This window comes from Ambystoma mexicanum, chromosome 3q (genome assembly GCF_040938575.1).
Source record: "Ambystoma mexicanum isolate Mex_15411 chromosome 3q, UKY_AmexF1_1, whole genome shotgun sequence".
In the NCBI taxonomy this organism is placed as follows: domain Eukaryota; kingdom Metazoa; phylum Chordata; class Amphibia; order Caudata; family Ambystomatidae; genus Ambystoma; species Ambystoma mexicanum.
The window spans coordinates 1233961513-1233987120 of record NC_090926.1 but is presented as its reverse complement, the minus strand read 5'-3'; the positions used below and the strand labels follow the sequence as shown (position 1 = coordinate 1233987120).

The 25608-nt window shown below is 48.1% G+C and overlaps 1 protein-coding gene across 3 annotated transcripts in view; it reads left to right on the top strand.

The window, feature by feature from the left end:
• RGL3 (ral guanine nucleotide dissociation stimulator like 3) overlaps positions 1–25608 on the top strand; it is a 577979-nt gene that overhangs the window by 489739 nt on the left and 62632 nt on the right. For all 3 annotated transcript variants that reach the window (XM_069604164.1, XM_069604163.1, XM_069604165.1), the window contains exons 12-14: positions 1077–1109; positions 9635–9756; positions 25513–25602. In XM_069604164.1, coding sequence (XP_069460265.1) covers positions 1077–1109; positions 9635–9756; positions 25513–25602 — 245 coding nt within the window. The remainder of the gene's footprint in view (positions 1–1076; positions 1110–9634; positions 9757–25512; positions 25603–25608) is intronic.

Genomic DNA, 25608 nt, shown 5'->3' with positions numbered 1-25608 from the left:
ATGGCCTGGGGCCTGGGCCCTGGGCGTAGAAGGATGCTAGCTATTGGCCGTACGTTTTGGTGGTAGGGAAGCAGGATGTCATGTATGGGACTTGGGCCTTGCTCGTATTGTGCTTTCGTGCTTCACCTTTTATCCCTGTGGGGAAGAGAAAGGGCTTTTTGGTGTGTGTGGTTCTGGTCAATTGCCTGACTTTGCCTGACCCTTGTACTAGGACATGTCAGGTAAACGGCTCTGGTGTTAGTCCATTGTCTTCTATGTTGTGCAAAACTGTTCGTATCAGAAAAGGAGGGGGGCAGTGTTTTGTAATATCCTACGTGGTAGGATGGGGAAAAGGTGTTTGAAGAAGGGGGATACCGCATATCACCCATCGGTCTCCTACTCCCCAAGGACCCCTCATCCAGGTGATCCTCCCTCACTAGTCCACCCCCAGGAACTGGCTCCAATAGCGATGGCCGTCTACTGGCCACCTGGATGTCAGATCCCTGGGACTAGCCAGGGAGACACCTTCAGGTTTCCCACACCATCCAGTTAGTTGCACTCAGAAAAAGCGACTAATTTACCTGGTTGGGCTACTGAAGAATCTCTACTGGGGGTTACAGGTCTGACCGTAGGAATATCCCATAGACCTGCGCATATATTAAGGCTAGAATGCCGAGGAACTGTACGCCCGGGAAGAGATGGCACTAGTCATCAACCCCCTCACTTTCCTATGCATTCTCCACATAAGGCCTTCGCCGTCTTCACATGTTGCCTCTCCCTTGCATTTCGAACATGGAAAGTGTTTTCTGGAAAAGCCTGCCAAGCTATATGAGCCTACTCCAACTCAGCATCAGGGCCTGCCCTCAGGGCAGAGCCGCCAATCTTGTGGCCTGGAGACATCAATGCTGGCAGTTGCTCCAGACACTAGTGTCGCGCCTCTAATGATGCCACTAAGATAGCTCACTGGGTTCAGCACCAGCTGTGAAGATAGCTACTTTGAATACTATTGAGTTTAGCGATAATAACACATTATTTAAATGCCAAGTGGCTATTTAGCCTGTGATGTGTGCTAAATAAATATTTTATTGTATTTGCAGAACGGAATGATCAACTTTGAGAAGCGAAGGAAGGTAAGCCGGAGTTTGCTCGTTTCATGCTCTGTGATGGTGAAGTTTATTGAAGCCTTTTTAAGGTATTTGGTTCTGAGCGTGTTCTGTCCCCCTGCCCTCACTGCCCCTGTGGAAGGAGCTTATTCCCACAGACTGGCTGAGACCCCAACCATGAGGTACCTCAAACATCCCCCTATCAATCCCTGCTTCCCCCAGCTCTCTGGATGCCACCCGCCCCCACCCCCCCACCCCACCATCCCGAGAAACCGACCACCAAAGAAATAGTGATCTCTGGTTCTGTTATCGACTTAAAAACCAATCTCCTCCACCTCTAGTTCACCAGTACCGCCAACTGCCCTGCAACCATTAGCTGGTGTGACCTTACAAGGAACCAGGGGCCGTCTCCAGGAATTGCATCTAAAGGCGACACTATGCCGGAGGATTGAAAGGGTCATTGAGAATATAGCTATCTGGGTTATTCAATAGAACCAGTTTAGCCTCACTGCCATGCAGTAGTACATTGTATTTGAGAACTTTGGCTGAACATGCCGTTGTCCTTGAAACAAGCCTCTTGCCATTGGCCTCCCTTTTTGATGACCTCCCTTTTCTCTGATTTCACACTCTTGCTAATTTGTGCGGAATGTAGTATGTATGTTATGTTGTGCATAGCATCTGACTATTTTCATTTGCTAATCGCAAGAGAGAACTACTGCGTCCACCTTGTATTACTAAAGTTAGTCTCACCTGGTAACTATGTGTATTCCGTGTCATTGCTTCTTATTCATAAGTACAGGTCATAAACCTGCACTGTTTGTCTGTAATATTTCCAAGTGACGGCAGAAAAAGCTGAGCAGCAACTGTGGAGGGCCAGCGGGCATGTCTGCTATCACATGCCTGAACCTAGTGTAACAGGCGGCCCGGCTAGTAGGAGCTACCTGGTTGGCCCCTAGGGTACTATAGGAATAAAGTCGCAGACACTAGGGTAAATAAAGTATTTTAATACATTTGGAAAGTGAATCCAGAGAGGATTTAAAACTAAAGACAGTTGGAGGCGAGAGAAAGAAAGTAGAGATAGAAAGCGGGTTGGTGGTCGTTGCCTCGAGCAGTCTCCCGGGGCCTAAATCCCATGAAATGGCACATGGGGATCCCCTCCCTGAGGCTAAGCGAGCAGGCCGAGCTGCTAAAGCTAAGGGCAGCCCGGCTGCCCCAGGGCCATGGCATCTGTCCTGGATATGGTGGACAGGCCCCACCATATCCAGGACCCAGGCAGTGTGCCAGGAGCTGACTCTGCCAAAGAAGAACATCCCAGGCAGCGTGTGGGGGGCGTGACCCAGACCAGGCTGCCCATACGTGCCCCCGATGGCCCACCTCATGGCCAGAGATGCTGTCCCTTCACAGGAGTCCTCCCGGCCTGCGTATGCCAGGCGCAGCTCGAGAGGTGAAGAGCACAAAGTCCACTCCATCCTGCAGACTAAAGAGGAGGTGAGGAGTAATCAGTCTGGGGCTTCTCCGTTGGGCAGCCTGGGTGAAGGAAAGCCGCGGGCGTAGCCCAGGTGAAGACCACAGAACACCCCCATGCATCTAATGACACATTGCTTGGGGGAGGTGGGGGGGCGGGCGCGAAAAAATGTTGCTCCGTGGCGGCGTCTCCTGTTGTCATGAGGATGCCCCCGACTCTAAGATGGCCACGGGTGCATCCGTGATGACGGGCATGCCCCCCCAGCTAACAGGCCCAACCTGAAGATGCTAAAGGACCTCCGGCGCGGTGGTGATTACTGGCCGGCCCCCACGCGTGCAGGGGGCTGCCCAGGAAGCACCAAGTGCTTTTTGGGGCCACCCTGAAGAAAGACAAGGGGCCAGAGCTGCATTATTTGTCATCGAGAAACAGGACCTAAGCCAGCACAGCCGTCAGCCACCAGCCAGCCATGCTTAAGCCAGCCCTGCAGAGCCACCAAGGATAGATTGATGGAAGGTGCTGTGAAGGGGTGGCTGACTGCAGCAGGTACCACATTGTGACTATGGGGTTCAAATGCGGTCCAAAGACGAAAGGAAACTGAATTTGGCTGACTGGGCCTATCAAAGCAGAAATACTGACTTGGAATTTGAAAGCACACTTTTAACTGGCGGACTGAAAGGCCAGCATGGAAATTGCAACACAGGCAAATGCATCAACAGTTGTCAGAAAAAGGAAGACTAACATTAAGTGTGCCATGTGTGTGAATGGCATAGAACTAAAATTAGAGGCCTACCTTTCACTACATTATGAAAAAAAATAAAGGCACTTTTCTCAAAAAGAATCCTGCAATGTAAAAATAGAAAGACGGACATTCTCCAGCTGGGATGGAAAGGAACTGTATACCAGTGAAACTCCAGTGCCTGTGCTAGTTTGATCTAACGTATACATAAAACAGCTGGACAATGATGGCCTGATGCAAAATATTTTTAAAAAAAGGCCTCATGTGTGAAGAAATTGTAACATTTAAAAGTATGAGGTTTCTGTGCAATGAGGAAAAGCTGTGCTGAACGCAAAAAAAAAAAAAATTTCCCACGGATTTCAAAGTGCAAGATCTGGTTCCCTTCCCTCTACACTTATGCAGCACTTTCTTACCCTTATCTGTAAGAGGATCTCCTTGAAGCTCACAGAGCCAATATATAGGGTGGGTTTGTGCACGACTAAATGGTTGATGAGGTTAATTTATTGTGCATTTGTGAGGCGCTTATACATCAAGTAAATTGTGTTTCAAGGCTCCCACAGGGCAACAGTGAGGGGACATGGGAATGAAAACAAATATAAAAATGAAAGATAGAGGCTGAGCTACTAGGCCTTGTGAGCATTCAGAACGTGCAAGTGCAGAGAGAGAGTGGGGATGTAAGTGCAAGGTGTATCAAGATGGAAGTGCTGGGCAGTGAGCAGCTTTAAGTGCCTAGGTGGAGGGGTCAGCCGGCAAAAAATAAGTAAGTGCAGACCTGTGGTGACATAGGCCAGTGGGTGCCAAGGCAAAGTGCTGGGGTGCGGGGTGCAGGATGTAGGTGATTGGGGGTGGGAAGCCAGGACCCAGGAGGACACATAAGGGCCCTCCCTGGTCACCAATCTCAGCAACATGTGGGATTTAGCAGAGGAGGGAGGGAGGGAAGGAGGAGGGAAAAAGGAAAGTCTTGATGAGCTTCCGGAATTTCAGGAGATCCGGCTCAAGATGAAGAGGAAGAGGGAGGAAGTTCCATAGGAGGGAGCCTGCTGAGGAAAGAGATTGGCCACCAGCTTGCTGTTTAGCGAAGCGCTTAACACACAGAGTTGGTGCCGGGGGAACGTAAAGATCTGGAGGGAGTGTATTTAGTGTGAACCAGCTGTAGATAGCCTTGTCCCCGGCCCCAGACAGCCTTGTGGATGATGCAGAAGTATTTGAATTTGATCCTTGCAGCAACCGGGAGACAGTGGAGATATTTTAGGGCAAGAGAGATGCGGTCGCTGGGCTTGAGGCCAAGGATAAGTCTTGCAGCCCTATTCTGGATTAGCTGGAGGGGTCGTCAGAAGAAGAGGGTAGATTACAGAAAAGGTTATTACAGTTGACCTCTGTGAAAACAAAACCTTAAATACATGGATTACAGTTTGCTTCATGGTGTAGCCCAGGACCGAACTGACAAGTGATGGGTTACATAAAACTATCCATGAGCATGGAGGTAGAGCAATCCTATTTATCTATCCACGTATCTATCCACGTATCTATCCCTTTATCTATATTGTTTTTTGTATTGCGCCATTCGCCCGTAGGCCTCAAGGCGCTCACAAAGACATAAACAGACATGTAACATAAAATGGTAGGCAGTCAGTGGAGAGATTCCGGTATGGTTGAAGCAACAAAAAAATTGATTAACTAGACCGTCCCTCCATCAAACACCGTTATCTTGAGCTGTTTTTTAAAAATAAAGCAATGGACACACATCTCTTGAAATCAAGGGGGAGAGGATTCCAAATGGTAGGTGCCCAGATATTGAAACCGGCACTACCAATCCTCTGAAGGGTAACTCGCGGCTGATGCAGTAGCTGGTTGCCATTTGAGCAGAGGGTCCTTTTTACGGAAGCTCCTTTGATCCTGTTGGAAAGATAGCAGGATGCATTGCCTGATAAGCATGTTTACACTAAAACCACGCCTTTGAATTTAATGCGTTGCTCAACGGGGAGCCAGTGCAGCTTCCTCCTAGCGGACGAGATCTTGGAGCGTCGACTCAGTCCATAGACTGCCTGGACCGCTCCATTTTGAATTACTAGCAACTTTTTTATATTTGTCTTAGATTTACCCATCAAGAGGCTGTTGCAGTAATCCAGTTTTGTGTTTGATTGCACCTGCAATCATAGCTCTGTTTGTAGCAGGAAGGAATGGGCAAATTTGCCAGAGTAGATTTGTGTAGAAGTCGCATGTTGATTTCAAGTATGAGATATTCCTCTTAAAAGGTAACTGGGAGTCAGACTCCTAGCATTTTTACATATTCAGATACTGTTATGTCATTACCATTCATCTTAAAATATGCATACTGGTCATCCAGCTTTTTCAGTTTTTTTTGGGTGCCTATAATCAGCAGCTCAGTTCTTTCCTCATTAAGAGCTAAAGAGTTTGCCGCCATCCATCATCGTATGGCTTCAAACACGCCATTAACTCTGTGAGCATCGTCCCTATATACACCAAATAGCTCAAACCATCTGGGTGTTGGCGGCATAGTTCGTAAACCGGACACCCAGAGTTGTGAGAAAGTCGCATAGGGGTTTTGAGAAAACATTGAAAAGAAGTGGCGACAGGCATGGCCCTGTGGCACACCGCATATCAGAGATTAATTTTTTTGAAGAGGCATTTCCTTTAATCACTGCAGCCATTCTAGGTCCTAAAAAAGATTTAAACCAGTTGGCAGCATGAGGTGAACATTTCTCTACCTCAATTAATCTGTCCAACAGTAGAGCGTGGTCAATTGTCAGAATTCCTCTTCTCAGACTTGAACTCGTAGTGTAGAAGAAGAATTCTTCCCACTAATGTATCACTTTGAATGTAAAATTAAACATACAAAGCAATCTATTAATTGAAAGATTGGATTCCCACCGAGACCTCGTGGCTGTAGAAAATAAACAACAAGAGATATGTGATTAGAACAACTCTGATTAAGATTTCAGAAAACAGTTCCCAAATGTTAATCACACTAACCTGAATAATAACAACAGACTTGGAATGACTAGCACACCTGGTTCTAGGGCGATATCCAACGGATGTTCTGAAAGAAAGTTGAACACTATGATCCTATTTCCCTGAAATCAGATAGACAAAAACTATATATAACAAGAGAAGAAAAAATCCTGCTTACCCAAAATATTCCTTAAATTGGGCACAAAAATGCAGAACGCTCTTATTCAGCTGGAGGATTGGATTCAAAAGAAACTGTTCTACTGTTTAGAGACAGATGCTGTTCTTGGTTGGCTGTGATAACGTGGAGTTGTGCTGATTCCGGCGTTATAGTGGAAGATCTCCCTCGGAGCAGCGGAAGCTGTCCCGCGGGGCAGCGGCGGCTGTTCCACGGAGCAGCGGCGGCTGTCCCACGGCACCGCAGAAGTTGTCACACGGAGAGGTTAACACTGTCTCGAACGTGTTATTTAAACAGATAGAATCGTAAACCAAAAGAGTTATCCAAGTTCAATCAGGGTCGAAAACCAAGCGGGCAGTACGGGAACAAGAGGAGAAATACCAGACGTAATCAAGGAACAAGAGCAAGAGTTTGTAACCAGGAAGACAGAAGGCAACTAAGCAGACAAGGGAAATCCAAAAGCAAGTCCAGTCCAAAAGCCGGGTCAAGTAGTAACGTAGTCAGAACAAGAAAAAAAGGCCAAAAACAGAAGCACTAAACCAAAGTGGAGGCGTGGCTAAATAGCCAAGATCACATGACTAACGCTGTGATCCCACACGCACGTAGCTTCCCCTTAGCAACGAGTCACGTAGCTTCCATGGTAACCTCCATTCACTGCGGCGAGCCACGCTCCGTGTTAATAAACCCCGTAGTCTAAGGATTAGTCTGTTGTGTCTCCTTGTTGTTTTCACTGAACTAAGAACACGTGACCCATCTCAAAGCAGTCTATGCATGACATCAATCAAATCAAAGGCTGAGGAGAGAGGTCCAGTAATAAAAGTCACGCTGCATTACATTCCTCAATGTTACTAGCAATATTGGTCTGTAATTCCAGCAGGGCTGTCTCGGTACCATGATTTGCCGGAAACCAGACTGAGAGCAATGACATTCTGGTCTGCAAACAATGAAATTCTGGTATTATATATAGACAATCTTGGCAATCACTCCTAAAGATAAGCAACAGATGTTCCATTAGCTCTGGGAGAAATAACGTAAATGACTTTATGGCAGGCATGAGTCAACAAAGACTAGGACTGGACACAGATCCTGGTAACAAAAACCTGCCAATAAATTGAAGGGAAAATATGTTTCCAATAATTTTCTTTACATAGGAGTATATGCAGGATCATACTTTGGCCATTATATTTGGAACTGGATCACTTACAAAATGGTGCAAGTATTATTAAACATTTTAGGAAGAGACCTTTCTGTTGATTTGACTCTCATATAAAGACCCGATCTTGGAAACAAGTTACAACCTGAAATGTGATTATGTTTCCCTGAAAATATCACGAAGTGGAGATTGTAGCTTAGTGAATTATTTCATTGTATGTAAAATGTTGCGGCACTGGGCCTCATCCTGAGTTGGGCGGAGTGGTAAAATGCGGCAGTAACGCTATTACTGCCACATTTACCACTCCGGCCAATCTTGAGTTGGGCGGAAAGTGGGCGTTGTAACCTCTGGCTTCTTGCTGGAGGTAAACATCTTCCCTTTCCAGCGCTATTAGTGCAGCACTATCTAATTTTAGATCTTTTCTTCATGTCTATTCCCCAAAAACGTGAGTTCTTGGTATTGAAGATTTGTTTTGTGCCACAGAGAAAGTGGTGTATTGTGCGATGTTGTGTAAATATTAATTTTCCTGATTAATGCATAAATATATATTCTTTCTACACACCAGACTGGTTCTTGGTGTATCTGTGGCACAGGGTTGAGGGGTCTACGTGGTTCTACATAAGTCACAGACAGGACTAGACGGAACATACAAGGAATATTGGTGTGGAGCTTTTGATTGGGGAGGGAAAGAATTTCCTGTATTAATTGTTGACGCATAAATATCTCCAACATAAGAGTGTTTTATGTAGTGTATATGTTGCATGTGAATGTATATATGTATGTGTAGTTATATGTATATATTTATTAATTACATATTAAGTAGGGCAAATGTTAAGTAGGGAGTAGGTTTTTCTAATGGGAATGCTAAGCAGGCTAAGCATTAGGTAGGGGTAGGATATTATTTCTAGGAACGTTAAGTAGAGAAGGGGGTAGAGGGGAGGTACCCTGGCATGAGGTCATGATATAATGTGGCATCCTGCCTGAGGCTGCCTAGTGAGATGGGACCACCCATAGAGGCCACCCTCTGGGCTCATACTCTGTGTGGGTGGTACCTGAGTTTAGGTAGGGGGTCTGTTGCGCCAGACTCACTCTAAGGGTCCCCAAGACCCCTCCAATGACGGGCAAGCTGATGTAGCAGTTCCCTATTTAGATGGCGCTCAAACCGGCGGAATCCTAGGAATAAGTCAAGGGAAAAGTATTAAAGGTTAAGAGATTGGGATTCCTATAAAAGTTCACTCTGGTGTCTGTGTCCATTAGTGAACTAAGAACTCAGTGTGTAGCCCATCTCCTGGTATCATGCAGCGCCTATCCCTACCCAGCGGGCCTGGAGGGTGGGATTGGTGGTTCCTGGGGTGAGAGGTGTGCGCCCTAGCTTGGCCCACGGTCGGTAAACAGGGGCTACACTGGCCATGTAGAGGACCATCTTTGTGAGGGTAACCAAACATGTCTTTTTTACTATGCCTGATCCTGGCCATGCCATTGCCACCTTGTGAGGGTAGGCGAGCAGATCTCATAGCCTATGCTTTCTCCTAACCATGTGGAGGGCAATCTTTGTGAGGGTAAGCAAGCATGTCTGCTATCCTGTGCCTGACCCTGCCCATGTGGAGGGCAATCTTTGTGAGGGTAAGCGAGCATGTCTGCTATCCTGCGCCTGACCCTGTCCCTGTGGAGGTCCATCTTTGTGGAAGTAAGCAAGCATGTCTGATAGCCTATGTTTGTCCATGTGGAGGTCCGTCTTTGCGAGAGTAGGTAGGCGTGTCTTCTATCCCTTGCCTGATCCTGGGCACCATATTTGTGAGTGTAAACTAGCTCTCAGAACACAGGCCCTGAAAGAGCATCTTTTTTGCCAAGTAACTGGGGTGATCTTTAATAAAGGTGATCACAACCACTGCACATCTCAAATGTTAACTCTGGCCTCCAGCATGGTGTTGAGCATAACGCGTGTTTACACTCGCTGGGGTACACTGCACTATGGAGAATGTTATGATGTTTTAGAATACTAAACTAAACTCTGTACTCATGTGTCTGTGTTTCGCCCCACCTTCTTCAGGAGTTTGAAGTCCTCTCCTTGATCCTGAAGCTGCAGCAGACCTGCCAGCACTACTGCCTGAGCCAGCGGCCCCAGATCGCAGCAGTGTTTTCCCGCCACAGGCAGCTGACAGACGATCAGAGGTATGGGTGCCATGGGAGGTGCTGGGCTAAGGCAAACAAAAAAAAGCATATTTTATTTGGAAAACAGAACATGGCGGCCAGTCCTCCTCTGCACCGGTAGCCACACGCTGGAACTTCTTTCTCAAAAGTCAGCTTCTTCCACAAGCGATTGAGCTTTAGTAGTGTTGTGTTATGTTATGTTACTTTGCATTTATATAGCGCCTTATGCACCATTGGTATGGTCTGAAGGCGCTGGTAGGTTGAACGCCTTCGGGAACCGAAGTTCAAGTCAGTGGAGAGAGTAGAGGGAGTCAAAGGTGCTTGTGAGCACCGGATATGTGTGCAGCTGGTGTGGCATTCGTGTAATAGCTGCTTCATAGCGGTAGGTGTGGTGGTTGAGAGATCGGGGTATGTGTTAGTTCTGGCAGGTTTTATCCAGACCGGTACTGGCTGCGTTAGGCCTGAGGAGAACGCCTGGCTGGGGGGTGTGAATCCAGCAGTAATTAGTTGGAGTGATGTGGAGTATGAGGCAGATGTTGGTATGAGAACAGCTGTACCGAATGGTGTCATAGTATCTCTGTGTTCTAGTTGAATGGTGATGTAAAGAGGAGAGTAAGCATGGTGATGTGATAAGATAATTTACATGCTCTTTCAAACGTTACATGCATTCCAAACCATTCATGTATGTCGCGCACTTCTATGCGCTCTAGTCCGCTCCATGCATTCCGGTCCGCTCCATGCGCTCCCGTCTGTTTCATGCATTCCAGTCAGCTCCAGCCATTCTAGTGTACTCCGAACCATCCTGGGCGCTCCGAACCATCCTGCGCGCTCTGAACCATCCCACGCGCTCCGAACCGACCTATGCACTCATCCGCTCTACGCACTCATCCGTTCTAAGCACTCATCCGCTCTATGCAACTCATCTGATCCACGCAGTCATCCGCACTGTGCATTCATGCGCCCTACGCGCTTGTCTTCTCTATTGACTCGTGCGCTCTAGGCATTCGCCCACTCTAGGCACTCGTCCGTTTTATGCCCTTGCACGCTCTATGCACTCATCCGCTCTACGCACTCGCTCGCTCTATGCATTTACCCGCTCTTACGCAACCCTGCACTCTTACGTGCTCTTTCGCTCTTACGCACTCGTCTGCTCTATACACTCTGCCGCTCTACCCACTAGTCTGATCTACGCACTGTTCCGCTCTGTGCACTGTTCCGCTCTGTGCACCCCTCTGCTCTGCGCACCCCTCCGCTCTGCGCACCCCTCCGCACCCCTCTGCGCACCCCTCTGCTCTGCGCACTCATCTGCTCCACGCACTCATCCGTTCTATGCAATTGTTCTTTCCATGCATTCATCAGTTCTACAAAGTCGTTCGCTAATGTGCACTCATCCGCATCATACACTCATCCGCTCTATGCACTCATGCACTCTATACACTCATCCGCTCTGTACACTCATCTGCTCTATACACTCATTCGTTCAGCACATTCATCTGCTCCTGCGTTCTACAGACTCCTCCGCACCTCTGCACTCATCCACTTTACGGCCACATCTGCTCTACACACTCATCCGCTCTACACCTTCATCTGCTCTATGCACTCCTGCGTTCTATACACTCTTCCGCACTTACCTGCTCTACACTGTCGTCCGCTCTACACACACATCCGCTCTATACACTCATCCGCTCTATACACACATCTCCTCAACACGCTCATCCGCTCAACATGCTCATCCGTTCTATACACTCATCCGTTCTACACACTCATCTGCTCAACGCATTTGTCCGCTCAGCGCGCTCCTCCGTTCCACTCGCTTCACCCATTCTAACGGTTTCATCCGCTCCATTCACTTTGTTCATTCATTATGCATTATCGATTCAGGCCATGTTATTTGTCATACGCACTGGATCCGTTCCGTGTTCTCTATCTATTTCATGCACTGCTCTTGTCTCATGTACCTGAATCTTCTATTCTGTACTTTCCATTTATGCCATGCACTCATACAGTCGGAGTCATCTGTCTGTGTATTCATCAGTCTCTTGTATTCATTTTTCCATCCTCTTCTCTCTATTCATTTTGCCCGTTTTTGTTCATTTTGTCCATTGCGCTCATTACATCCATTTCATTAATTTAAACTTCTTTACAGTTTCCGTGTAATTTGTTCCTTTTTACCACTTTACTGCTTTGGACTACTTTACTTGTTCTATTCTGTTTGTCCTTTTAGTTTACATTAGCGGTTATTAGTTGTCGATTTCTCACCTGGATCTTGATGTTGTACTGTTATTTGTCTTATTGTTATTCAGGGTCTAGGAGTTTGTTGGATTGGTATCATTGAGCTGCTGTTATTCCGTTTGAGTTAGATTGCGTACCGGTTTGTTTTAGGGGAAGAGCCAAGTTTTCAGTAGTTTGTGGAAGGACTTTAGATCATTAGTTAGGCGGATGTGGGGTGGGACTGCGTTCCACAGCGTGGGGGCCAAGGCTGAGAATGATGATCCGCCTAACCTGACTGAGTTTGTTTTAGGTATGACTAGGAGGCCGGCTGAGCTTGATCTTAGGGGGCGTGGAGGGTGATAGGGTTTTAGCTTGTCTTGAAGATATTGAGGTCCGGATTTATGCAATGCTCAATGAGGAATGCATAAGGTATTGAAAGTCACCCTTCTGGCCACTGGAAGCCAGTGTAGAGTTTTAAGGGCTGGGGAGATGTGGTCTCTCGGGCCGAGCGCTAGTAGCAGTTTGGCTGTGGCGTTTTGGACCCTTTGAAATTTGTTTAGTTGGTAAGCATGGATTCCGAGGTAGAGGAGGTTTGCGTAGTCCAGTCTTGATATAACAATTGATTGGACCACGGAGAGTCTGTTGGGAAAGGAGAGATATGGAAAGATGCGCTTAAGAGTTTTAAGGTGTTAGTGGCATGACTTTGAGACATTGTTGACTTGGCGCGAGAGTGTTAGGTCAGAGTCAAGGTTTTTTACTGAGTTAGAGGGAGTGGGTGAGTTGCTCATGGCGGGTGGCCAGGGCAGTGGGTGTGAAAGAAGTTCGGAGTTGCCACATACCATGATTTCAGTTTTGGAGGGATTGAACAAGAGGTGGCTTTGGGTCTTCCAGAGCTCTTTGTCAAGGAGGCAGGAAGCGAGATCAGGATGGCAGTTGAGTTTTGAGTTCAGGAGTTTTAGAATTAGTTGAGTGTCATCCGCAGAGTTGTAACACAGGAGGTTGTGTGAATGAATTATTGGTGGGAGGGTGATCAAGTAGAGATTGAACAGGAGGGCAGATAGACACGCTCCTTGTGGGACTCCTGTGTCGACTGGTCGGGCTTGGGAGGAATAGGTGGATAGTATTGTTATTTGGTACCTATCTTTGAGGAATGAAGCTATCCATTTGAGAGCGGTTCCACGAATTCCTAGGGAGTGGAGGCAGTCAAGGAGGGTTGAGAGATTGATAGTGTCAAGGGCGGCGGATAGGTCAAGAAGGATTAATGCGGCGCATCCCGCGGAATCTGCTGTGATTTTAAGGCCATCCCAGATTGAAGTTAGGGTGGTTTTGGTTCCGTGACGGTCTCTGAAACCTGATTGCGCGGGTTCTAGGAGATTGTTGGCTTCAACAAAGGCATTTAGTTGGGAGTAGGCAGTTCGATCAATGAGTTTGGCAAGGAATCTGGTGTTTGAGATGGGGCGGTAGTTTTTGGGTTTGAGAGGGTCGAGGGAAGGTTTTTTTAATAGGGGTTTGACATGAACCGTTTTTGAATGCGTCGGGAAAAATACCTGAGGAAAGGGAGTCATCTATGATGGATCTTGCGTGTTCCCCTGTGCAGGTAGAGGCGAAAATTTCCTTGAGGGTTGTGGCGGGGCAAGGGTCTAGCGGAGAGCCGGATGGTTTGCGGGCCGAGAGAAGTTTGAGAAATTGGTCGGGTGATATTAGACTAAAGGAATCGAATGTTGATTGCGTAGTGGTCGCAGGCGGGGGGTTGGTCGGAATGGGGGAGGGTTGCCTGGTGGATGTAGGAGAGCTAGTTTGGTGGTTAGTGCATTTGTTCTTTCGAGAGCCATGGCGTAAAAGTGGAGAGAGAGCGAGTTGCACAGTGATTGTGAGGGGGTCGGGACGGTGGTAGTGCATGCCGGTTTGGTGAATTCAGAGATGATTTTGTGAAGTTCTTTGCTGGGGTTTTTGCAGTTTAGGATTCGGGAGTGGGCTTTTTTTGCTTTCCGGATTTCGGCTTTGTGCTGATGAAGGTGTCGGGCCAAGGTGGCTCTGCTCTCTTGGGTTTTGTCTTTCTGCCATTTGCGTTCTAGGAATTGATATAGTTGTTTAGTGGTCTTCAAGTCAGGTGTGAACCATCTAGGGAATAGGCCACGGCGGGCTGATGGTTTGCAAGAGGGTGTGAGGCGCATTAGTGAGGTGTTGAGCCATGAGTCAAAGGCCTCAGGGGTTAGTTGTTTATTGGGTTGGCAGGTAGGTGGAGGAGTGGGTCGGCTAGGTCAGGAAGGATTATTAGTTTTTCCAGCATTTGCGTAGATTCGGGGTTCAGATTCGAGTACGGGAATCGGGTCGGGTGAGTAAATGGCAAAAGAAACAATTAAGTGATCGGACCAGATGATAGGGGTGGGGGGTTTTAGATGTATCCGGTTGTGGGAGCTAAAGATGGCATCAAGAGTGTGTCCTTTATATGGAGTCGGGCCGTTTATGTGGGGTTGGAGGTTAATTGCGTCTAGACCGCCAACCAGAGAGTGTGTCATAGGGCTGGTGGGGGTGTCGAGCCATATGTTGAAATCTCCAAGAAGGGTGAGGTTGGGATGGTTTAGTTGAAGGGTGGCAATAGAGTCGCAGAGGTGGTTTGAAAATTGTCTATCGTAGCCAGGTGGTCTGTAGATTATTAGGAAGCTGCGTGAGAATGACGGGGAGAGGGATAGTATAACGAGGAGTGATTCGCAGGAAGGAAGGAATGGATGGTTGATTCTCGATGATTGAGGCGCCGAAGTGAGACTTGAAGACGAATGCTATCCCCCCACCTCTAGAGGGACGGTTCAGTGGGATGAGGGAGTAGTCTTGGGTGAGAGGCTTCATAGGTGATTGGGGCGAAGTCGTCAGAGAACCAAGTTTCGGTGATGAAAACCAGGTCTGGTTTGTCAGAGGCGAGGAGGTCAAAGATGCTGTGTCTGTTTTTTTCTATGGGTCGGGCATTAAATAGGATGCAATTCACTTCGGTAGGTGAGGTTGGTGTCGGAGCTGCCGCTGGAGGGGTGGGGGGAGTGGGTGAAAACTGGAGAGGGAGAGCGGTGGGGTGATTGATGATAGATGGGAAAAGTGGGCGAGCAGCGAGGTTGGCGGGTTTCGGGTGGGAGTGGGTGGATGTGTGTGTTAGGGTGATTGGGTTTGGCACGGGGGATTTGAAGGTGGGGTGTGGGCGGTTAGGAGTTTCAGTTGAAGTCGGTGAAAAATTGAGGGCGAGGGGTTTCAGGAAGGGTGAAGCGAGGGGGGATGGTGGTGATTGGGGGAATGAGGTGGTGGGTCGAGACAGGGGAGGCGATGAGTGGTGAGAGATTGAGGGGGACCAGGTACGTTTCCTCTTTAGTGTCTTTGTTGCGATTGGTGTGTGAGAGAGGGTAGGGGGTTCGGAGGGGGAGAGGGGGTGAGGCTTCTGTTCTTGCTAGGGCTAGGCGTGCAGATTGTAGGGAGTGGAAGGGGTGTGGTCAGTGGGGGATTATGGCGCGGGTTAGTGGGAAGAGCGTGGTGTGCATGATTGCAGGCAGGGGTGTGTCCGGTATGATGGTGAGGGGGAGTGGGCATGGTCAATGTACGTTGGTCGGTGGTGGGGTTCTGGGGAGCAGTGGTCCTAGGGCAGTTGGCTCGCCACCGTGCCCCTCTGGCTTAGTGTTTGGAAAGGGGAAGGGTAGGGGATGTGAAGGAGGGTGGGATGATTTGGGAAGGGGGGGCGGGGAGGCAAGGTGGGCTGGAGAGTAGAAGCAGTCCACGGTGGTCGTTTACGGTAGACCCTGGTGAATTGGGGGCACTCGTTTTTAGTTCGTGCTATTAGGTGTATTTTTAGGTGCGATGTATACTTTATTGGACTTTATAAGTTCGGCTATGTTGCTTGGAGAGATTAGTCTTGGTTTCAGGGTTCCACTAAGCAGGGTGATATTATTCCCTTATTCTAGGTTTTAGTGTAGGGGTTCCACTAAGCAGGGTGATATTATTCCCTTATTCTAGGTTTTAGTGTACGGGTTCCACTAAGCAGGGTGATATTATTCCCTTATTCTAGGTTTTAGTGTACGGGTTCCACTAAGCAGGGTGATATTAGTCCCTTATTCTAGGTTTTAGTGTACGGGTTCCACTAAGCAGGGTGATATTATTCCCTTATTCTAGGTTTTAGTGTACGGGTTCCACTAAGCAGGGTGATATTAGTCCCTTATTCTAGGTTTTAGTGTACGGGTTCCACTAAGCAGGGTGATATTATTCCCTTATTCTAGGTTTTAGTGTACGGGTTCCACTAAGCAGGGTGATATTATTCCCTTATTCTAGGTTTTAGTGTACGGGTTCCACTAAGCAGGGTGATATTATTCCCTTATTCTAGGTTTTAGTGTACGGGTTCCACTAAGCAGGGTGATATTATTCCCTTATTCTAGGTTTTAGTGTACGGGTTCCACTAAGCAGGGTGATATTATTCCCTTATTCTAGGTTTTAGTGTACGGGTTCCACTAAGCAGGGTGATATTATTCCCTTATTCTAGGTTTTAGTGTACTAATTGTAACTAGGCTGCAGATATTGGGCCGTTTTGAGGTGTGGCTAGACCTTAGGACATGCTGCTAGGTGGCCTATTTAGTTGGAACTACAGCACAGTTACGCCGCCACAGCTAGTTTCCACTCGACAAGTAACAATACTAGATTTTGTATTATATATCCTTTGCTACCACAGTCTGGTAATCCTGTTATCCAACAGTGGGCTATGTTCAGCTGCAGAGATCTGTGTCTAAGCTGTCTAAGGTCACCGGTTGCAATCTTAAAAATGTAGTATTTTAAATGCCAGTGGATTAAGCGCCTGTGTTATAGGTTTCAGTCCTGCTTTATTTATTTGGATTTGTAGAGTGCACTGCAGCCCGACAGCATTGAGGTGCTATAGGTGAGATAAAGAAGGCATGATTCAGGGTTACACGAATGCTGCCCAAAGTTTCCTTAATAGTGAGTACATGATACAGTGGATACAGTGACGGTTACAATATTGACACTGCACAGAGTAAAGCATACACGATACAGAGTAGAACAGACAACTTTTTAGACAGAGTCTCGTTTTGATGGCCTTGCGGAAGGCCGCATGAGAGTCAATGGTCCTGATATGTGGTGGGAGGGCGTTCCAGTGGGTGACAGCCAATGTTGGGAAGCTACTGCCACCAGCATGGGCTTTTGGTTGAAGAGCACAATGCATACCTCTCAACTCTCAAGCCCATCAGCACCCACAAACAATTCAATGGGCTCTCACCCGCCAAAAAGGAAATCTTCTGTTTTCACCGGCCCTGGGGACAGAAAAGGTTGAGAGCAGGCTCGGACTGGCCTATAGGGCTATGCTGAAGTGCCAGCCCATGATTCTAGATGGGCCAGTGTTTCTTGACAGAATGGGGCACTTTTGTGGCCGGTTTCATAAGTTTCTACACTAGTTTTAACCAATGTTACTAAGCAAATATATTTTCAAATGCATTATTTGCAGCATATTTGATCAAAAACGTCCCCTTGGGTAGTAACCGGACAGTCTGCTCTGGAAAGTAATGCATTGTAATGTGTAATGGTGGCCACTTTTCATTGGTGCTTGGACAGATTGTATTCCCCGGTGTGGCCCTGGTTAATAGACATGCTAATGTCTCTGCAACCTGCAGGTCACATGGTTGCATTCTGCTATTCTAGTTCAGTGGGTTTGTGTGCCTGCTGACGAGATCTGTGTACACATCAGCAGCAGTGTACCATTCTGGTCACTCTCCAGTGGAGTAAGAAGCCATCTATTACTGGAGCACCAGGAGTGAGCGTAGTCTGTAGTGTGCCCTATCAAATAGCAACATTATTAGCATAAGCGTGAAAAGGGTTGTGCCCTACTGGGGTGGGTGCCTGTGCAGCCGAGAGTCACAGGCACGCGCCCCTGGTCCGCCTTCGCCATCACTGGCCAGGGACGGGCCATCTATTCGTCACTACCAACCCACACCGCGAAGATATGACTCTGAGGGCAGAGGGGGCGAGGCCTTGCCCTATGAAACGGAGAGTGCCATCCGGTGACCCCTGTGCAGTAAAAAAGCCCAAGTACAAAGCACTAGCAATTATTGTGAATAACATTTCGAAGCATTCGCTTTTTCTAGTGGCGTTAAAAATAGGGAACTAAATGGGTAACCCACAGCGGCTGTTGTTTTAAGAAATTCCAGTTAATGATCTATTGGCAGTAAAGGTAAACAGGAGGCCTTTACCTGTAACCGGATAGTCGCATTCTTTGCACACTCCTGCCATCTGCTGGAAACATCAAGAATTGTCTTTGACAAAGCTGAAAGGCCTCCTGGGGTCATCGGAATTTTTCCGTGAATCTACGAAATAAAACATGCTGTCAAACCAGTGTTTAATGTAGTATCGTGTAGTATGTTGGATAAAGGCAGGCATGGTTTCCAACTTTTGATTTTTCCATACGGGGGCCGAGATTCCCAGACTGTGCGGAGCGAGGGTAGCCGAAGGCAACCCAGGTCAAAGCAATATATTTTACAGCACGTTTAGGTGCAGGAACTGAATAAAAAAGAAATCCGTAGTGTTTACAGCCAGGCCTAAACATATAACATCTCAGCAGCAGTGGACTAATGGACCGAGCTGTCTTTGAAGCATTCTGCTTCAGGGCCCCCTACATCTCCTGCAGCTGACTTCAAACAGCCTCTCCCCTCCCCAAATTAAGGCTCAGGTGGTCCATTGATGAGACAGTCTTTCCACTTGCTCATTTTGAAAGATGCATGCTAACACTTCACTGGGCCCAGCAGGAGGAGAGCCAGAGGCCCTGCCGCGCTCAGTGACTTCGGAGATGCATGCTAACACTTCACCGGGCCCAGCAGGAGGAGAGCCAGCGGCCCTGCCGCGCCCAGTGACTTCGGAGATGCATGCTAACACTTCTCCGGGCCCAGCAGGAGGAGAGCCAGAGGCCCTGCCGCGCTCAGTGACTTTACCGGGCCCAGCAGGAGGAGAGCCAGAGGCCCTGCCGCGCCCAGTGACTTCGGAGATGTATGCTAACACTTCACCGGGCCCAGCAGGAGGAGAGCCAGGGGCCCTGCCGCGCCCAGTGACTTCGGTGATGCATGCTGACACTTCACCGGGCCCAGCAGGAGGAGAGCCAGAGGCCCTGCCGCGCTCAGTGACTTCGGAGATGCATGCTAACACTTCACCGGGCCCAGCAGGAGGAGAGCCAGCGGCCCTGCCGCGCCCAGTGACTTCGGAGATGCATGCTAACACTTCACCGGGCCCAGCAGGAGGAGAGCCAGAGGCCCTGCCACTCCCAGTGACTTCGAAGAGCATTGCACTTAATTCAGATTTGTTGTACCTGTTTGGTTGGAGAATCTTCAAGGGGGAAAATTACACTCCTTCCCCCATTGTTCAAGTAGAATGGGGGCAACAGCCACCCTCTCTGCCCCCATGTACTCAGTGCCCATGAAGGCAGGCTATCTGAAGATGTTCCTCGCTGTTTCTCAGTCTACATGAGGCTCCCGGGAGCCTCTGAATCCAGGGGGGGGGGGCACCCGCCCCCTCTGCCCCATGTACTCAGTGCCCATGAAGGCAGGCTATCTGTAGATGTTCCTCACTGTTGCTCAGTCTACATGAGGCTCCCGGGAGCCTCTGAATCCAGGGGGGGGGGCACCCGCCCCCTCTGCCCCATGTACTCAGTGCCCATGAAGGCAGGCTATCTGTAGATGTTCCTCACTGTTTCTCAGTCTACATGAGGCTCCCGGGAGCCTCTGAATCCAAGGGGGCGTGGGGGGGCACCCGCCCCCTCTGCCCCATGTACTCAGTGCCCATGAAGGCAGGCTATCTGTAGATGTTCCTCACTGTTTCTCAGTCTACATGAGGCTCCCGGGAGCCTCTGAATCCAAGGGGGCGTGGGGGGGCACCCGCCCCCTCTGCCCCATGTACTCAGTGCCCATGAAGGCAGGCTATCTGTAGATGTTCCTCGCTGTTTCTCAGTCTACATGAGGCTCCCGGGAGCCTCTGAATCCAGGGGGGGGGGGGCACCCGCCCCCTCTGCCCCATGTACTCAGTGCCCATGAAGGCAGGCTATCTGTAGATGTTCCTCACTGTTGCTCAGTCTACATGAGGCTCCCGGGAGCCTCTGAATCCAAGGGGGCGTGGGGGGGCACCCGCCCCCTCTGCCCCATGTACTCAGTGCCCATGAAGGCAGGCTATCTGTAGATGTTCCTCGCTGTTTCTCAGTCTACATGAGGCTCCCGGGAGCCTCTGAATCCAGGGGGGGGGGGGGCACCCGCCCCCTCTGCCCCATGTACTCAGTGCCCATGAAGGCAGGCTATCTGTAGATGTTCCTCACTGTTGCTCAGTCTACACGAGGCTCCCGGGAGCCTCTGAATCCAACTCTCCTTTGCAGAGTGTTCCTAGTGGAAAATTTGTAATGACTTCAGCAGCTTTTGCCCCTCCCCATTTCCCTCTTTCCGTCGGTAGTCTACATTTTGCAAGCGAGGGGGTCTCGTGAATGTACTCAATGCCACAATAAAAAAATTAAAAAAAAACTTTGATTTCTATTTATCTTATTTATTTGGGAATTTGTACAGCGCTACGTGCTGCTTGTTGGCACCCTCATAGCGCTAAAACTGAACGGGAGAAGGGGTTGATGAAGGTGAAGGAGCACCAGAGTGGTTGTACTTCGTCTAAATGCCACTATTAGGGTAGTAAAGAACTGGCATGAGGCCTCCTCTGGATGTAATGCAGGGATCTTCAGCTCTCCAGATGTTTTGGACCTTGACTCCCATGATCCCACACCATTAACTATGCTGGTTTAGAGCGTTGGGAGCTACAGTCCAAAACATCTGGCAAGCCAAAGTTTACAGGCGCACAGTGTTCAAATTATAGGCTGATGAGAGGTTCAGGTGAGGAGCCCATCAAGACGCAATGTCTGTGTGGTGTCAGAGAAGTCTTGGGCTTTTGATTGGTTAGGAGCAATAGTGTAGGTGGTGGTGGCTCCTTTAATTTCTCGAGGTAGCGTTCGAGAATGTTTGCGAGTCCAGCTGGGATAATCTTCCCCAAAAGTCCTGCAGAAGAGTCTTGCCATCGCTTTTAAATATGATGAAGTCGATCTCACTTCCCACGAGTGTTGGCGTGGCATTACAGAGGGTTGGGATTGGCACTCCAGAGGGTGGAGCCCTGAAATCGTAGGATTCTACCACCACATTCCCTGTATCGGATTGACCAAACATTGTGAAGGTTTTGATTTGATGAACCCAGGCGTTTACGAAGATTATGGGGCTGAAATTTGTGTCTGAAAGATATCCTGCTGCGGCCATGGAGGACTTTATGGACTAGGCACACAGTCTTGGAAGGATATCCTGGTGCAGCCATGGAGGACTTAATGGACCAGGCAGAAAGTCTTGGTAAGATATCCTGGTGCCGTCATGGAGGACTTTATGGACCAGGCAGAAAGTCTTGGTAAGGTATCCTGGTGCCGTCATGGAGGACTTTATGGACCACGCAGAAAGTCTTGGTAAGATATCCTGATGCCGTCATGGAGGACTTTATGGACCAGGCAGAAAGTCTTGGTAAGATATCCTGGTGCCGTCATGGAGGACTTTATGGACTAGGCACACAGTCTTGAAGTGGGCTGTTCTGTTGGAAGCCAGTGCAAGGCTTTCAGTGCAGGAGTGATGAGGCCCTCTCGCTGGGTCAGACCCAGCGTGATGGTGTCCTTTCTGGAGTTTGTTTTTGACTTTACCCAGAGACCACTGTATAGACTATTGCAGTAGTCTTGTCCGAAGGTGACCACGGCAGTAATTGAGGTGACTTTTTGGGGGCGCACTCGTAATCTCTATTTCGACCAGTTGAGGCAGTTTAGACCGCTCTTAATCTTGTGTGTTAAATGTGATTCTCCGCATGTGAGTTTTGTGGGTGACTGTTGGATGTGAGCCCACGGGGTTGGGCCATTGTGACCCAGCCTTTTGATCAGAAAATGAAGAGTTAGAAACTCTTTCTTGAGATTCTAATTCCATATGTTCATAAAAAAAAGCATTTTCGGATTCAACATAATGCTAATGGCGCTGGACCACGAAAATAAAGTATCTGGCAAATGTCAATTAAAATACTCCCAGTTCCGCAAAGAGGGTGTTATATCACAACAACGGAAAGGCCCTCTAGCCTCAATGGAAAAAACAATTAGAGGAGTCAAAATCAGGCTTTAAAATGTCTAAATAGAGCGACAGCCTATGGCACTGCGTAGCCAGCGAAAAAGAAACGTATAGCAAGTTAGTAAATATGTACGTGTGTTTGTGTACGTATAGATTTACAAATTGTCATCAATACAATAAATAACCATATAATATGCATATATTAAAGGATAGTTCCGGGACTTTTTTTTTATTGTTCCTACCGGCATGGTTACCGCTGGACCCGTAATGAGGCCCAAAGTCTTTGTTCTTGATTCTCATTATGTTGCCATTTGCAACCTTCGCTCAATACAGTTCCCTTTACTATTGGTTCTCCATCCAACTCACCGGCTGTGATGAATCGCTTGGTATTTCTTGTCTCTGGAGTCAAGGGTGGTACCACAGTAGCATGTGTCTCTCCCTGACTTCATTATTAGTGTAGGAGGGCTTCGTGCACCGTTGACTTCTGGTACATCACACGTTAGCTATTGTTCTGAGCCTTATGATTCCTTTCACGGAGGCTTCGCAGATCTGGGTCAGAAAGGTCAAGGGCACTTCCCTCCTTGTCATCCTTTCGGTTATCACCGCCTTTCTCCTCTTGAACTGCCGTCCTTGAATAGCTGCCTCGTTGTGTGGTCTGCCTTGCTCAATGTGTGTTTTCTTGCTTTGCCTTTTATCCCTATGGGGATCAGAAAGGGCTGTCAGGTGTGCGTAGTTATTGTCAATTGCCTGACTCTGCCTGACCCTTCTGTCGGGACATTTCAGCAAACAGCTCTGCGGTTAGTCTGTTGTCTTTTACGGTGTAAGAAAGTGTTTTTGTCGAAAGGGGGGGGAGTTTGGGTAGGGTTTGTGAAATGAATAAGGGGGATTGTGGGAATGGTAGTGTTTTGCCAAAATAGATTGGGAGTTCAGGAAATAATAATCAGAGTGACGTGGAGGAGAATGCCTGGGACTACTCGGTATGCAACAGGAAAACGGGGATCCTGGGTGATGTAGTTTCCTACGGCATTGGTGTTTGGGTTCCTAATGGGTTTACGACAGGTGGAGGGGTTGTTGGCATCTGGTAAGGGAGATTCATTAGGCGGAAGGGCGGTTGTTCTGAAACGGTCTGCAAAAGCCTCAGGGGCTTCGTCGTCCTCGTCTTCTCCTTTGATGTAATACTGTGTCTCACCTGGGGCATTCTCCCAAGCATAACCCGGGTTCACCTACACAGGTGATCCTCCCTGGCTTGTTCACCCCCAGGGCTGGGATCTGAAAGTGCCAGCCCTTCTCTGGCCACCTGAATAAGGGTTTCTCGAGGTCTACTCGGGAGAATACCCTCGGGTTTCTCACAGAGCGCACTTCCAATACCATGGGAGGCAGCGAGGCTGCCCGGCATATCGGGTGTGCTAGCGTACAGCCCACCAGAAATGCTCGGCTCACCTTGTGGATAAAGTTACCTGCATATTTTTCCAAATCTTTAAAAACATTTTTTTTAAAAAATGGATCCACTTTTTGCTTGGCTGGGACCTCCTTCCATGTGGCCAGGGGACGGCAGCCACTACCTGATCCTGACCCTGGGGCGGCTATATGAGAGAGGATCACATGGGGAGACGACCTCCGGGAAGAAGTCATGGTTTCATCGGGTGAGCCATGGTATCCCCCATATTCCTTTGAAGATAACCCTCCCATATCTAATACCCTCATGGCCTATTGTCATACATCTACTCATCCTATTAAGAATAGGGAAAACCTTTTCCTCAGACCCATAGGCCAACCTTCCAACTCTGGTCTGCCATGTGAAACCTATGAAACCGCCTTCTCCAGTTCCACCTATCAATCATCAGGACTGATTTGCCATTTAAAACCATTGGGAATATTTTTCCAAGTTTTTCAAACCGATTGTCAAAACTGGACTTCCTTTCCCAGAATGACCAAAACACTGGGACAAGGAAGAGGGATTGAGCAATGCAGAGCGAAGGAGGCCACAATCCCAGAGAGCACTCTAGTGGTTGCTCGCCTACACTTGTGCCAGGGAGCTCTGAAGAGCAGAAGCATAGTCGATGCCTGCTGCTGGTGCGAGAGAGCAGTGCCTCTCCGCCAGGTTCGAGAAACAGAAAGGCTTAGACAGGCGGCTCACTGGCAAAGGAGAAAGAAACTGCTGCACGAGAAGGGCATGCTGCAGGAACACCTGGAGCCGGCAAGAGACTCCTGCGCATTTGTGGCTGACAGAGACCTGGAACGAAGCAGATGTATGAAGTGGAAGCTGAGATAGATGGGAAAACCAAGAGGAAAGCAGCTGCGAGAAGGAAGCAGGTGAACATGCTTTACCAGCTGACCGCGGGAGAACCCAGCAATTGCCAGCAAGAGACAGTGAGTCCACCCAGAGACTGCTGGGACATCCGGGCTTATCGGCAGCCATGCTGAATGCAAGTAATTGTAAATCAAACAACCAAGAGAAAAAGAGTGAAATAACTTAATGTTAAAGGGGGAATTGAACTACGAGCAAAACCCGTACAAACATGTGAATTGATACATTGCAAGTATATGGGAAACCCGTGTAGGTTAATATATCAAGAAAATACATGATCAAACATTGTACATGTGCAACTCTGGGAGAGGGCAGAGACCCTGTATGAACAGAAGCCCTGGCAGGGTAGTATACAATGCAATTACAAATATGTGAATACAAGAAGCCCTGGCAGGAGAGTATAAAAGGCAACTACAACTGTGTGAAATAAAGAAGTCCTGAGAAGAAACATCAGGACTAAGAAAAGGATTGTGTTAATCAGAAATAATGAACAGGATTGTGTTAATCAGAAATAAAGAAGTCCGGAGAAGAAACATCAGGACTATGAAAAGGGATTGTGTTAACCAGGAGAGAAGGAGTAAAACTGGCAGAAAAGTAAAACACTGAAAGATAAAAAATTCTAAAGCCAGACAGTTTTGTGTGTCATTGTTGTTGCTAGCCTAGAAAGGCACAAGGAACTGTTTTTTGTGAAACATGAATAGAGTAAAGAGGAATCCACGGTAAGGGAAGCGCCCTCTGGAGCAGGACCTTTATCCTTGAAGAACTTCTGTGTTGGAGCCATTTATTCTTCTTTTATGAACACTTTTCCTAACCACCCATGGTTAAAGACATTTCTATCTTCACCTTATAATTTAGTTTATAGTGGGAGGGTCAGCATAGAACTTTGGACACGGGACAGTTTTGTTTTGGACATTCTGACACATATACATCCTTAGCTTTGGTTTAGGTAGGGAAATCCCTCTTGGAGCAGGGTCAGAGAGGCATTTTCCCAACCCCTTCTATTTTCAATAAAAGTCTTTAACCAAAATCATGGCTAACTTGTGTCTGAGTTTCATTCCCGACTCCTCACATACAGGTAAGATTGTATTATTTTCTGCAGATCCCTTGTTGACTTCTGTGCATTTGCAGTTACAGGGTGTCCCGGACCATCGAGCCCCCCGCAGACTCCTGCCCCAACTCACCAAGGATTCGCAGGAGGTTAACGAAGCGCTTCAGCTCGTGAGT